General features: G+C 48.0%; 1 protein-coding gene across 1 annotated transcript in view; it reads left to right on the plus strand.

Annotated features, from left to right (window-relative positions):
* The window catches only part of LOC146863513 (rho-related BTB domain-containing protein 2-like), a 708,761-nt gene that overhangs the window by 682,554 nt on the left and 10,518 nt on the right, over positions 1-15,689 (plus strand). Inside the window, exon 9 of the mRNA XM_085642946.1 lies at positions 144-249. Coding sequence (XP_085499072.1) covers positions 144-249 — 106 coding nt within the window. The remainder of the gene's footprint in view (positions 1-143; positions 250-15,689) is intronic.

Consider the following 15,689-nt stretch of genomic DNA (forward strand, 5'->3'; position numbering starts at 1 on the left):
AGGTGGAGTGATGGGTGAGATGGTGGGATGGGTGGTGGGTAAATGGAGTGATAGGTAAGGAGAGACCTTGTGGAGAGGCATGATGTGTTGGGTGGCTGTGCTTAGGGTACCCTGCTGATTCTTGGCCTCTTTCTCCCTTCCAGTTCCATAATGCCAAGCAGCTGGCAGATTGGTGCCTGCACTACATCTGCACCAACTACAATAGCGTCTGCCGAAAATACCCCAGAGAGATGAAGTACATGACGCCAGGTAAGAAGACCTGAAGAGATGGGGTGGACGTGTCTGTCATTGTGCCCCATTGTTTCATAAACGGAGAGCAGGATAGGTGTACATGTAACACCCAAGTAGGAGATCAGGATATCTGTAATGACGACACCCTAAGACGGGTTGGATATCTGTGTAACAATATCATCCTTAGGAGGGAGAGGTATAGAGGTAATGACACCACAAGGTGCAGTGTAACAATGACATCCATAGAAGGGAGCGGTGCAGTACCGCTAGCTGCTCCTAGAGGTCCCTAGTGAGCAAGGCACCAGCACTGCATGTCTAGGTGCAGTACCGCAAGCTGCTCCTAGAGTTCCCTAGTGAGCAAGGCACCAGCACTGCTTGTCTAGGTGCAGTACCACAAGCTGCTCCTAGAGGTCCCTAGTGAGCAAGGCACCAGCACTGCTTATCTAGGTGCAGTACCACAAGCTGCTCCTAGAGGTCCCTAGTGAGCATTATAAACTTTTGGTCACATATGTTACTGCACCTTGCGGAAGATCTGGTAAATCCACCCTACCCATAATGCATTGCATGCAAGACAGTACCACAAGTACATTAAAATAGCTATGTCCAGATATACAATTAATAGCTTTGAAATGTGACAAAAGAATTATCAAATGGTTCAGATGGTTCAAAATGCGGCTGCGAGACTGATTAGACGTGTTTTATTTCGTCATCACATCTTTCCGCATATCAGGGAATTGCACTGGTTGAGGGTGGCTAAACAAATCCAATTTAAGGCCTTAACCCTAGCCTTCCGGTCTATCCATGGTATTTGCCCCAGCTACCTGAAACGACGACTTTCGCCTACCAGCAGACTTGTGCATTGAGGTCTAATTCTCAGAACCTGCTTTGCACCCCACGTGTTTGGAAAGCGCGGATGGGTGGCAGATCTTTCACTGTCGGAGTGTCCATGTTCTGGAACTCACTGCCTAATGCTTTTCGCCAGATTGTCTCCGAAGCTCAATTCAGGAAAGCAGCAAAAACATGACTGTTTAGCCTAGACTAGCCCTTCATGGGCAATTGGCTATTTTGCTTGACCCACGTGTGCTACCTTTTGCTATAGTGCCGGGACACCTCTGTTGGAGGTAGCTGTTCGCGCTCTATAAATGGCTGTATTATTATTATGATATTAGTTCCAGATTAGGTTGTACTCTGTGGAGCTGATGAAGGGAAATGTACATGCAGTACCGCAAGCTGCTCGTAGAGGTCCCTAGTGAGCAAGGTACCAGCATTGCTTCTCTAGTTGCAGTACCGCAAGCTGCTACTAGAGGTCCCTAGTGAGCAAGGCACCAGCACTGCATGTCTAGGTGCAGTACCACATGCTGCTTCTAGAGGTCTCTAGTGATCAAGGCCCCAGCACTGCATGTCTAGAAGCAGTACCGCAAGCTGCTCCTAGAGGTCCTGAGTGAGCAAGGCACCAGCCCTGCATGTCTAGGTGCAGTACCGCAAGTTGCTCCTAGAGGTCCCTAGTGAGCAAGGCACCAGCACTGCATGTCTAGGTGCAGTACCGCAAGCTGCTCCTAGAGGTCCCTAGTGAGCAAGGCACCAGCACTGCATGTCTATGTGCAGGACCGCAAGCTGCTCCTAGAGGTCCCTAGTTAGAAAAGCACCAGCACTGCATGTCTAGGTGCAGTACCGCAAGCTGCTCCTAGAGGTCCCGAGTGAGCAAGGCACCAGCACTGCTTGTCTAGGTGCAGTACCACAAGCTGCTCCTAGAGGTCCCTAGTGAGCAAGGCACCAGCACTGCATGTCTAGGTGCAGTACCACAAGCTGCTCCTAGAGTTCCCTAGTGAGCAAGGCACCAGCACTGCTTGTCTAGGTGCAGTACCGCATGCTGCACCTAGAGGTCCCTAGTGAGCAAGGCACCGGCACTGCTTGTCTAGGTGCAGTACCACAAGCTGCTTCTAGAGGTCCCGAGTGAGCAAGGTACCAGCACTGTATGTCTAGGTGCAGTACCACAAGCTGCTTCTAGAGGTCCCGAGTGAGCAAGGCACCAGCACTGCATGTCTAGGTGCAGTACCACAAGCTGCTCCTAGAGGTCCCTAGTGAGCAAGGCACCAGCACTGCTTGTCTAGGTGCAGTACCGCATGCTGCACCTAGAGGTCCCGAGTGAGCAAGGCACCAGCACTGCTTGTCTAGGTGCAGTACCGCAAGCTGCTCCTAGAGGTCCCTAGTGAGCAAGGCACCAGCACTGCATGTCTATGTGCAGTACCACAAGCTGCTCCTAGAGTTCCCTAGTGAGCAAGGCACCAGCACTGCTTGTCTAGGTGCAGTACCGCATGCTGCACCTAGAGGTCCCTAGTGAGCAAGGCACCGGCACTGCTTGTCTAGGTGCAGTACCACAAGCTGCTTCTAGAGGTCCCGAGTGAGCAAGGTACCAGCACTGTATGTCTAGGTGCAGTACCACAAGCTGCTCCTAGAGTTCCCTAGTGAGCAAGGCACCAGCACTGCTTGTCTAGGTGCAGTACCACATGCTGCTTCTAGAGGTCCCGAGTGAGCAAGGCACCAACACTGCATGTCTAGGTGCAGTACCGGAAGCTGATCCTAGAGGTCCCTAGTGAGCATCATAAACTTTTGGTCACATATGTTACTGCACCCTGTGGAAGATATGGGACATCCACCCTACACACTGCATCAAGGACAGTACCACTTGTACATTCAAATAGCTATGTCCATATGTACAATTAGTAGCTTTGAAATGTGACAAAAGAATTCTTATATTAATTCCGGACAAGGTTGTACTCTTTGTGGAGCTGATGAAGGGAAATTTATAGAGGGTCTAATATAAATTTGATATGTGCTAGCGAGTAAAGTAACCCCTGCCAACCTAGTTTAGGGCCAAGTGAGTGTCCTGTCTGAAGGTCTTTAAGAAAATAGTGCCTTGAGGCTGTAATTAAAACCCAGGGCGTAATAACACATGTAACAGGGTTGTCCTCAGGGGAGGTTACAAGAAGAGACAAAGTGGTGCTAAAGAGGGACTACTAAGCCTAATCACCAATGAAAAGCCACATTTACAAAGGACAGGGACAGGATCCCATTAAAAAGATGGGCGGAAAGTAGGCGGAGCTTTATTCCCATATCCTGAATACAGCATGTCTCGAAGTCCCAGCACGAGCGCTGCCTAGGCGAGATCTAAAAATGACTCATTCACCCTCACTTTCCTTTCCTATCAGTGTTAATATGTTTACAATGATGGGGACGGTTTCCCTTTCTGTGAGGTTTTATCAGTTATTATATGTTTAAACCTAAAACTGGATAGTCTGCACATAATACTTCTCTGCCAGAGCAACACAGAAGTGGAGGATTGGTGCTCTGCAGGGATGGTAATACTTAAAGATGGCTACTTATTAGTGTTTTGGTAATGAAGCCAACAGGACACTAGACTGCTGACTGCAGTTTATTTGTATTGTGATGTGTTTTTCTTTTCATCCATGTTCTGTACACTGTTTCATCTTTGCTCCTAGAGTTAGTAATGTAGACTCCTCATAATTGAGCCCCTGGTCTTGTATTAGAGCCTCCCTTCCTTGCTTTGGCAAGCCTACCTATTTGTGGTAAACAGAGAGCTGGGGCCTAGGAGTGGAATGAAATAAGGCAACGCTGACTGATTATGCCAGTCCAGGGCTCTGTTATATTTCCAGCCATTGGGCTGGACTGTTGCCACTGTACGTGCTATATTAACAGGGGGGTCTGCAGAGGGTAGGGTAGTTTGTGCACAGAAGTACTTGATGTCAGCTGTGCAGGGCTCATTCATAGCATGCGTTCGTTGTAGATACACATGTTATGCACACTCCTGCCAGCTAGTGTTTGGCTCGGACTTTACAATTTGTTTTTCTCATTGAAGTGTTTGTTGCTGCCGTGATGGCGATACTCCTCCTCTTAAAGTGAATGTGCATGCTTAACGGCTCCATTGTTAGTATGATTTTTTCCGCAATCGGATTTGGACAGATGGCGCTGGAGCTCCATGCAACTTTGGAGCCCTGACGACTTAGGCGGAACGGAATCAAAACCGTACAGTGATACTTGGCTCAGGACGTCGACTTTGTATCCGGTGATCTTCTTTGTATGGAGGTGGCTGCCTCGAGCATGCTCCTTCCTCCACGCTGCCAAAAATGCTCGGCTCCAGGTGATAAAAGGTAAAAAAGACAGTCTTTCAAAACTTCCCTCAGTGCAGGACAACGCACGCATACTCAGAGCAACAGAACTTCTCCAACCGTTGCCTGTTGCCGGAACATAACAAACAGGATTGCATGGTCTGTAACCTGTCCAAAAGCAAGAAAACTGTTTGCTCTTGAAGTGACCAACGTCTAGCTCTCACCATGGAGATGGAGGCAGAATTCTCCCCAGAGGAAGAACACATTGGCGTAGGTGGTAAGGAAGAAGAAAGTACCGAAGGTGGCACCGTCTTGTGCAGTATGGCACTGTCGCCTCTGATTAGTATCATCAGCGCAAGGAGGAGAAGCAGAATGAACCATTGCGGCCACCTCTGGAACTCCTAGACGACCCTACAACTATGAGGACTGGGTCCAGGATGAAGACAACTCCAAGGGCCCTGAGTACCCAGGGTCACCAGGCCCACACAAACACAACACCGTTACTGCCAACACCGCTGTGGCGCGCCCTAGTTTCAGACACTGAGAGCTCCCTTTGGAGCCAAGACAGGACAAAAGCATAGTCAATCCTAATTGGACTCGGGAACAAAATGGAAGGTTGTGCACAGTCTTCGAAGCCAAATGAGTACTCCTTGCCAACAAAGCCATCTATGCCTGCACAGCCGACACCGGTCAAGCCATTACGCTGCACACCTCCTCAGTCTAGCAAAAACTTGAATTTTATAAGCGATAAACCGAACAGAGCATCACTGTGACATATTAGACATTTCTGCACATTCATAGAACATTTCGCCGTCTGGCCCAGGAACGGATAAAATCTAGAGTGGTACCCAGCCCTCCCAACCATCGTCTGTGACCTATCAGCCCAACAGGACCAACCATTTGCCCCATATTCGTCCATGTTTGGCCAGGCCGTGTCATGCCTCATAAACAGTCCCCTCCCTTGTGCCATTTTGCAGGAGAGGGAGCTGCTGAGTCTTTCTACGCCGCTGAAATGTCTCTTTTGGCCACAAATGTGGCTGTCTGAAGGAGTAACTTGTAAGTACAGGAACCATCCAACCCATCCATCGCCCCCAGGAGAAGGGGAGGCGCACTAAGGAGGTCCATCCAACCCAGTATGTCACTCAATTCCACTACTATCGACAACCAGTATTTGGAAAGGATGGCGCAGGACCAGACCATATGGTAAAAATCAGCTGGTTCTGCCTCACAATGTGGGCATTTTGGGGATGGGAGGAAGCCCGCTTTATGAAGCCTCACAGGAGTATGATATGCGCAATGAAGGTAGTAAATTTTAATGAGGCAGAGCCTGGCCCGATATGGTTAATACCGTAGGGGCCATCAATGCATCTCTCCAGTCTTCCTCCTCTATATGGCCGACCCATTGTTCCCATCCGGTCCTAAGGGATTCTAGTGTGGATGGGGTGGTCTTTATCAGTGATCGTTAGATTTGGGATTTTTCTCCCCTCCTTAGGTTCCCCATGAGGAGCTTAGCTTCCATAGGACTAAACTCCGGGACTTACGTGTGGTCGGGAATGTGGAGGGCAAGGGCATGTCGCAATTGGAGGTATTTGTAGAATTGGGTGGGTTGCAGGGAATATGTTTGCTTCAGCTCTTGGAAGGAGGACAAGTGCTCACCCTTCTGCACATCTCCCAAGCGAGTGACACCAATTAGGTCCCATTTCTGAAAGCCAACTAGTGTTGCAACCTCCCGCAGCCAGGAATCTTGAATGTTGATTAAACATACAGAGCACACGTCATCGAATCCAGCACCCAAAAAAAACATCGGCACTGAGGCCAGCAAGTGGATCGGACCCACAGGAGCATCAGACCACAAAAACCCCTTCTGAATTGCCACATAAGAAAGCCCATGAGGCAGTCAACACTGATTCAGGGGGCAATGTCTGAAAACCTCCATGGACTAATTGTCAGAAAAAGGCCTTTGGAGTCGGAACATTTATCGTAAAAACCAAGCCATAAACTGACGCAGCAGGGCACTATTTAGTCTCAGGCTCCTCCAAAGAAAAAGGTGATGGAACATAAGGCAACTAGCCCTATGCCACTTCACACATCACCGCAATCATGTCACCATTGTCACACACATAGGTGACATAGACACAGGGAGCCCTACACATCACACTCATGATGATGACTTTCAGAGAGTGCCCCAGGTAGTCCAGAACTTTGGGGTGCATATGATGTTGTTCCTCCAGACACTGATATTGGTATCCACGCCCCAGTCAAGGCATCACCACCACATGACACCACATCATACCATAGTTTTTTAAAGCGTGCAGCTAACTATCATAAAGTCCAAATGCACACCACAGAGGAGGTGATTTCTTGGTAGAAACGCTCTTCAAGACTGAGCGTTCTGTTTCTATGATAGGATGAATGCTCAGGATCTCTACTGAGATATGTAAAAAAACAGTTAAGGCAAGGGTATTAACGCCTCCAGTAGAGCGCAAATACAAGCCTTCTTCCAGCGCTCCTCTCTACATTACGGGACACCCTATGACTGATTCCCTAGTGGTTACAACAGCTAGGAAAAGGATAGTCTCCCAAACTACAGGTGACACTCCTCCTGCAGAAGAGTAAATGTATAGATGCGGCAGGAAAACGTGTGGCGTAGGACATACCAGTCATTGGCACATAGCCAATTCAGTAGGCCTGCTGTCTCTTTATAACAGGGCTCGCTGGGATGACATGGAGGAGCTGGTACAACATCTCCCAGAACAATATAAGCAAAGAGCTGAAGAATTATTTTCTGAGGGTAAACAAATCCTACTATTGGGTGCACCCAGGATACCGCTCTTCGAGGAATTAATTCCTCCATTATGCTATGCAGACATACTTGGCTGCACATCTCGGAATTTAAACTCGAGGTTCAGCAACACCTCTTAAACGTAGCTTTTGATGGCGAACACCTCTTTGGCCCAGAGATAGATACTCTGGAAAAAATAGAACAAAGTTACAGTAACTGCAAAATCTATGGGGGCACTGCATTCAGCAGCACCTAATTAGCAGTCCTTTTGCAGTTTTCAGGGCAGGGGTGCAGCCAAAACTTTCAACACTGACACTCAGTTTTACCAAAAGCAACTTCAAGCATACCACCAGCAGAGTGCTAGTGGCTACTTTAGAGGAAGATACAAAGGGGCTAGCCAAAAAGGTAGAGGTAACGGTACTCCCGGAAAGGGAGCCTCTACCTCTAAACAATGACTCACCACAACTTCCCCCCGATCACACAACACCCTTCGGGGGAAGCCTGCAGCAGTTCCACCTATGGCTGGAAATAACATCCGACCAATGGGTGCTCTCCATCGTTCAGCATGTATACTGTTTAGAACTCACTTCTCACCCCCAGAACATTCCACCACGCAGACAGACCCTCAACATCTTCACCTTCTCAAGGAGGAGGTAAAAGCCTTGTTGTCAACAGGTGCTGAAGAACCAGTTCCAAATAGAAACCTCGGCACAGCTGTGTATTGCCTATACTACTTGATCCCCAAAAAGGACAGTACACTGAGACCAAGACTAGATCTCGGCCTACTCCATCATTACATATTGTCAGAACACTTCCACATAGTAACACTACAGGGGGAGATCCTTCTGCTTCAAGAAGGTGACTTTATGGCAAAATCTCTGTGTCTGCTTCTTTTCACAGACCGTATAGCGCAGGGGCACTCATGAGTAACTGTGCGCTCTATAAATCCTCTCACATTCACTTGACTCGAAGGACGCTTACTTTCACATCCCCATTCATCCAGCAAACCGCCTTTATCTCCAGTGTGTGGTAAGTGGACGCCATTACCAGCTCAAGGTGTTGCTTTTCAGGGTTACAGCACCTCGAGTCTTCACCAAATCCCTGGCAGTTGTAGCAGCCTACTTGAGAAGACACAACATCCATGTCTTCCCATACTTGGACAGTTGGCTGATAGAGTTCAAGCAGACAGAAAGGCCTGCAGGCATGATGGCTTATTGTGTAGCAACTGTACCACAGACCAGTCTTCAGATGTGCCCACTACAGGAATGTCGATCATCTCAGTAGTCACAAGCAGAGGGCGTTTTTGAGGATCTAGTGTTGATTCTGCCCACAGTCCATCGATCATTGCTATGGTGGAGCACAGATAATATCCTCAAGGGCAAACCATTTTTGGACCCGAACCTGCAAGTGAAATTCACCACAGATACTCCAATTATAGGGTGGGTGACGCATATAAAAGGCATGTTGGTCCAGGGTTCTTAGACCAATCCCCAACTAGACACTACACATCAACGTGCTAGAACTGATAGCGATTCAGCTAGCTCTAAAAGCCTTCAAGACCAATGTAACTCGAAAAGTTGTCCTCCTAAGAACAAACATGACGGCAATGTCCTACATACCAAAACAGAGGCACCATTCAACACAACTGTCTTGCTTAGTTCAGGAGATTTGGCATTGGGCTCTTTGCCATAACTTCCACCTTCTAGCTGAATATCTGGTAGGAATAGACAATTCTGTGACAAACCTGCTCAGCGGGAACTCCACCCTCGAGTCCTTCAGTGCTATTTCCAGTGTTGGGGACGCAGGATGTGGTCCTGTTTACCACCACAGAAAGCTCAAAATGCCAAAGTTTCACCTCTGGGCACTACCACCAACAGTGCCTAGGCAATGCACTGTGGATGAAATGGTCAGGAATATTTACCTATGCTTTTCCGCCTCCCACTCTCATTCCTTATCTTGTCAGGAAACTCAGACCGACATTTCTCAAGATGATCCTAGTGGCTCCCACCTAGGCGCGACAACCCTGATACGCCACACTTGTGGAACTATCCCTAGTACCTAACAAGAGGCTTCCCAACACCCTAGTCCTTCTCACTCACAGCAACGCCAGGTTCAGTCATCCCAAACCTAAACAACTCCACCTCGCAACTTGGCTCCTAAAGTCATAGAGTTTGGATACTCACAGCTGCCTCCAGAGTATATGGACATTCTTAAAGAGGCGAGGCGTTCAACAACTGGAGCTTGTTACGCAGCGAAATGGAAAAGGTTTGTACATTACTGTATGGCCCAGCACTTGAACACTTGTGCTCCCACAATACAACAAATAGTATGTTATTTGCTACACGTGCAGCAATCAAGCCTAGCATATACTTCCATACGAGTGCACCTTGCTGCAACTGCAGCATACCTGCAAAATCGTAAGCACCAATGCCTTTGCCGTACACCGGTCATCAAGACGTTCATGGAAGGGCATAGAAGAATAGCACCTCCACAGGTGCCATCATGGAATTTAAATGTGGTACTTGTAAGACTAATGTTCACGCCTTGCAAACCACTACACTCCTGCCCACTGCAGTACCTGTCATGGAAGGTTGTTTTCCTAGTGGCTTTCACCTCACTGAGAAGGGTTAGTGAGGTACATGCTTGTACCGTAGAAGAACCTTACTTTCAGGTTATCCAAGTTAAGATCCAACTGCGGACAAATGCAAAGCTCCTCCCAAAAGTTGTCTCGCTTTTTCACTTACACCTGACACTTGACCTCCCTGTGTGTTTTTTTTTTCTTCCCCAAACCCAGAGAGAGTTGCAGAAAGAGCACTTCACACGCTGGATGTTAAGAGCTCTTTTGTATTACATTGATAGGACTAAACCCTTTAGGAAAACACAACAGTTTGTTGCTTCGTCCAACCCTAGAAAGGGAAATGCAGTTTGCGAAGCAGGAATTGTGCGATGAATAATAAAATGCATAGCAACACATGCTACGAACGGAGTTTACTTACCCTGTAAGAATCCCTTTGTAGCATGTAGTGCAGAAGATTAACATATGCCCTCCCACCTCCTCAGCAGGCATTCACTGGTGTCAGATTCTCATGTATATACATTATATATTCAGATATGAACATATTTTCATTTTTTTTATTTATTAACCTTACACATATGGTTTAGCCTTTCAATATCTTCACTAGCTCCATCCTCACTCGACATAATGGTTGGAAAAAATGAACAATCGAACAATGAGCCGTTAAGCATGCGCATTCACTCAAAGAGGCATATCGAGGTCATGTCAGCAAGACTTCGACGAGAAAAGCAAGTTGTAAAGTCCGAGCCCAACCGCAGATGGCAGGAGTGTGCAGAGCACGTGAATCTGCAGCACTACACGCTGCAAATAGATGCTTACTGTATAAGTAGTATAATCCTTATCTGCTATAGCAGTGAGGTCTTTCCTCTTGTGCCCATTAGTTTAGAATAAGAGTGAGACCTCTGTTGCACTGGCAGCTGCTGGAAGTAAGAGGTGACCTTGTTACTGCCATTTGCACGACTGTTCCCATTCCATTACTTTTCCCAGGACCTTGAACCTGTATTAACAGAGTCTATCACATAAACCTAAAAGAGAAAGGTTCTTCTGTTTTCTTCAGCAAGAGACATGCTCTGCAGCAGCTGCATTCTGTTTGCCTTTATTTCCTTATAAAATGCCATTTGGAGGCAGATCAAGAGACTTCCTTTGGCTAAGAGGCTGCTGGGTTTGTTCAGGTATTTTGGGTTTGATTTTTCATCTTGAAATATACGGCAACAGCAGCAGCCTTTAACATACATAATCTGCTGTTTAACATGTGCATGTTCTGATATGTTCACTGTGTAAAACCAAAGACTGAGGCTGGATTTAGCCGAACATTAACAGAGCAACCTTTCTCTTGGTCTTGGAATTCCTAGAGTACTCATTCAAGATGGCTGCTTCCACTTTCATTCTTGCAGGACGGCTCGATACACAACACTACCAAATAAGTAAATGGTCTTAAGTTCTTATTCCAAATGGCTTCCACCATCCTCCATTTGTCTCTCCTTTTTACTGTCTTATGTGAAACTTCACAGCGAAGAACTACTCTCGACAAAAGCATACAGGTTCAGCAGTTGAAAGTTTGCAAGATGTTGTAGATCACATGTTGTAGAGGGTGAGATTTTGTGTGCTTATTAGGGTCAGATTCCTGTAGCAAGGGAGGAGGGCGTGTTTCAGAAACAGTGAAAGTAGTCTGAATTACCATGATATACAAAGTGGGAATAGATTCTTTTGCCCCTTCATTTGTTCGGAGAATCTTCAACCTAAGACCAAGTGTAGTTGGGCATCTTAGCCTTTTGCCTCTTATCGAGATATGTTGTCTGAGAAGCCGGCAGCACACACACCCTGTGGCAGCACACACACCCTGTGCAGTACAGGACCACAGTCCCCTGCAAATTCTAATCCTTGTTTCAACTGAACAATTGTCACTTTGCCGTGGGTTCTTTAGACACCCTCATTGATGGATGTCATCTCATGCTTTAGACAAGTCTGTACAAGCCTCTGCCCCAATAAAGGAACATAAAGACATGGTGACCACAATGGCTTAACTTGCACTGTATGTGTAAATACTAGCGATGAAGTAGGCACTAAAGGCTTGAACAAGATCTGAGCAAGCCTTTTGCATTATGATTATGGGTTACTCAAAATGCAAAAAAGGCTGTTGCACTTGCCAGCCGGTTCTCTTCTGTAGCCACGGCGCCCCCGACCCCCGCATCTTGGGCTGCTTGCACGTGTATCACAGAAAGAAGCAGTGTTGGGCGCGTTATGCTTCTCCTGTTAGAGATGCCCTTTCCAGTCATCTCGCTAACATCACTGCAGGGATGTGTTGCCCTACGTACAGATGCTGCGCACACTCCTACCATCTAGTGTTGGGCTCTGATGTTTTTCAAGTTGTTTCTCTTCAAAGAAGTCTTTTGAATCATGCGGCCCCTAGATGGCAGCGCACAGGCGACTCCATGCTTTTTTTCGTTTTACAGAGTTTTTATAGAGTGAACTGGACCCGAATTGGATATCAGAGCGCTTTACATAGCACTAGTTGCATTACATGAGGACACATTCATTTTTGTTAGGCACAGAGAGATTAAGTGATTTCCCCAGAATTACAGGATGTTCAGTGTCGTTACCGAGACTCGAACCCAGTTCACCAGATTCGAGGCCGACCGCCCTAGCCGTTAGGTCAACTCCTCTCCCCATGTTGGTTTGTTTTTAGATTGTCGAACATGTACGTGTACCGACTGGGCTCTGAGTTTGGTGACGCATCTTGCTATTCGTCGAGCCCAACTGGTCATTTAAAATTTTATTTCAGTAGAAGAAAGTCTACTGCCTACGTTCTCTGGACGTCGTATCTCGGGCACCAACCAATCATCAGCGCCTAACCTGTAGGGCCATACACCCTTCTCAGGGCTGTGCACCCCTCTTCTCAGGACTTCATGTATCCAGAGTGATTTAAAGAACTCCTTTTCAGTATTGTCCGCAGTGCCCTGTCAATCCACCGTGGACCGACCACCACAGGTTGTTTAACCTCTCCTTATATCCTGACCATGAGGACATCTCGTGTAAGACATGCCTTTTTTTCAGTTCAAAGCAGAATTCGTTACCAGCGGGATAAAAGGTGGGGCTGTCAGAAGGTACAGCAGCAGCCTCTGATGAGATGACACACACGATACCTTTGGGGAACATCACTCGCCCAATGTCGAGGAAGGTGATGGAGCAGGTCCGCTGGGCATGCCACTCTAGCAGCTGTCAGCCAGAGGTGGTTTTCTCTTCAGACCCTGAGGACAAGAAGCTTCCACCACCTGCTTGCCTTCCAGACCCCAGACTAAGACTTTACCCAGGACTGTGAGTATTGTCTGCACCAAAACACTCACCAGGTCTCCCAAACGGCCGTGGGTGGAGGTAGAGCACCACTGCCAAGGGGTCCAGTGTCAAACCCCCCCCCAAAAGCCTCAGCTTTCCAGGCGCCAGCACCTTCAAGCTCTGGTTGGCTCCGGCCTACGAATTCAGAGCCAATAATACTTCCACTCACGGGCACCAACACTTCTCTGCTGATGAACACAAAGATGTTGCATGAGCCTAGGTCCCCCTGGAAGCTGAGGGCCTCTTCGATGCCTGGTCCTAAACCAGCTCTGGTTCTGAAGCCACTGCAATCAGCACCCATGCCACTCTTGGATGCGAAGAGTCAGTGGACCCAAAAATGCCATCCACATGAGCTCAGAACAGTCCACGCTCCAGAGGCTCCAGGAGGAGCTGGCAGTGAGGCAGAAATAACTCTTTATACCTGCTCATACTGGGAACAACTCCACAAAGCTGCTTCCCAGCCTCACAGAGACATTGCCTCAGAAAAGAACCTGACCGCTGAGGAACAGCTGGCTTTGGAGCCTCCCCCAGCTATCAAGCACAAGAGACACATGGACAGGGCCCCCAGCCTTCTCCGATCTGCACATCCTCCTCCTCCTCCACTACCACCACCTCCATACACTCAGTAGGCTTCCCCTCGCTCCTCTTATGGAAAGGGAGCTCCTTTCACTCTACTGACCCCTATGAGGCACCGTTTGATCCGGGGGGTTCTCAGTTGGGTAACAGGTAAAGTCCATCCCAGTCCCCCTAAGTCTCAGCTTTCCACCAGCTCATATCTCTTTTTCAGCCTCACTGTCATCTCACAATTAGAACGGTCACGTGCCCCCTGGACATGATAGCTTTATGTACGGCCATTGTGCTCCAAGCACAACTTGACATGTCTGCTGCAGCAGTGCTAATCACCACAGTGGTCACAAGAGGGGGGTCACATGAAGGATCTAGTGTCGATAAAAGCTAGCATGAATCGCTCTTTGAGGTGGTAGAACAGCAACAATCTGTTGCCGGGCAGGCCTTTTAGGACACCGTTGCACAAGACACCGTTACCATGGATGCTTCTGAAGTCCATTGGAGCACTCCTCTCAATCAGACCACTGTACAGGGAGGGTGGATCTCACCAGCAGGCAACCACATCAACTACCTCAAGCTCGTAGGGATTCGTCTTGCTCTCAAAGCCCTCCTTACACTCATTTATGGCAAGGTAGTCTTAGTCAGGACTAACAACATGACTGCAATGTTATACCCACAAAATCAGGGCAGAACTTCCTTTCCCTCCCTCTCGCTGCAAACCATTTGGCTCCGCAACCACATTCACTTGATGACTAAGTACCTCCCGGGGTGGACAACGACCTGGCGGGTCTGCTAAGCAGAACGCATCAACAAGTGCACGAGTGGGAACTCCACCCACAGGTCCTGCTCCACTACTTCCAACACTAGGGGGACACTCCACACATACAGCTCTTTATCACCCCCCAAGAACACAAAGTGACCAAGCTTCGCCTCCAGGAAACCATAGTCCAAGGACAACGCACTATGGCTGAACTCTTCAGGGATGCTTGCTTAAACTTTCCACCTCTCCTGCTCCTTCCCTTTGTGGTGTGGAAGATGCGCCAAACCTCTCAAACCGAAATCCTCGTAGCCCCCTCCAGCGCCAGTCAGGCTTTGTCTTCAGCTCTCCTCAAGATGTCAAGTCATTCCACATGAGAAGGTGCCCAAAAGACCACAACATCCCACCCGGAACAAAGGGTAGATCAGAGAACCAGACCCCAAGCAGCTCAATGTAGTGATTCGGCACCGAGATCCTTGAGTTTGCATACTGGTGTCTACCTCAGAAGTGAAGGGACATCTTACGAGAATCTGGCTCACCAACCACACGAGCCTGCAAAGGGGAAAGGTTTTGACCATTGCTGCATTCCCAAAGGCATGCATTTATTTAAACCTGCAGTCCAGGATATCATCCTCTGCTTGTTACATCTCCAAAAGTCAGGTCTAGCCTACACAGCCATACAGTTTCACCTAGCAGCCATTGCAGCTTGCATGGTTACTTTCCTCTTTCTTCCGCATACACGTGGTTAAAGCCTTCATGGAGGATCTCAAAAGGGTCACTCACCCCAATAAGTAATCTTAACATAGTCCTCACTAGACTTTAGGTCCCCTTTTGAGCCATTGGACTCTTGCCCCCTCCAGTCCCTCTCCTGGCAGATGGCCTTAGACGCATTAGGGAGTTGCAAAGCCTCACGATACGAGAATACTTCTTTCCGATTCACAAGGACCGTGTAATGCTGAGGCTCAATCCTAAGTTTGGCCCTAAGATGGTTTGCCCTTTCCACCTCAACTAACCCGCAGAGCTCCCAGACGTCTTCCCTCAACCAGACTAGGTTGCAGAGACCTCTCCGCACCCTAGATGTTAAATGTGCCCTCATTTATTCCATAGAGAGAACCAAGTCTTTCCGTAAAAAAGACCATCAGCTATTTGTAGCTTTTGGAAAACTGTAAAGGGGCCACCCTATGTCTGAAGTTGACATTGCTAGATGGATGGTCAAGACCAATTAAACTCTCCCTGTCACACTCAAGGCACAGTCTATATGGAAGAATGCTGCAAATATGTCCTTCCTGGGAAATATTCCCCTAGCTGACATATGGA

Source organism: Triturus cristatus, chromosome 2_2 (assembly GCF_964204655.1).
Source record: "Triturus cristatus chromosome 2_2, aTriCri1.1, whole genome shotgun sequence".
Classification (NCBI taxonomy): domain Eukaryota; kingdom Metazoa; phylum Chordata; class Amphibia; order Caudata; family Salamandridae; genus Triturus; species Triturus cristatus.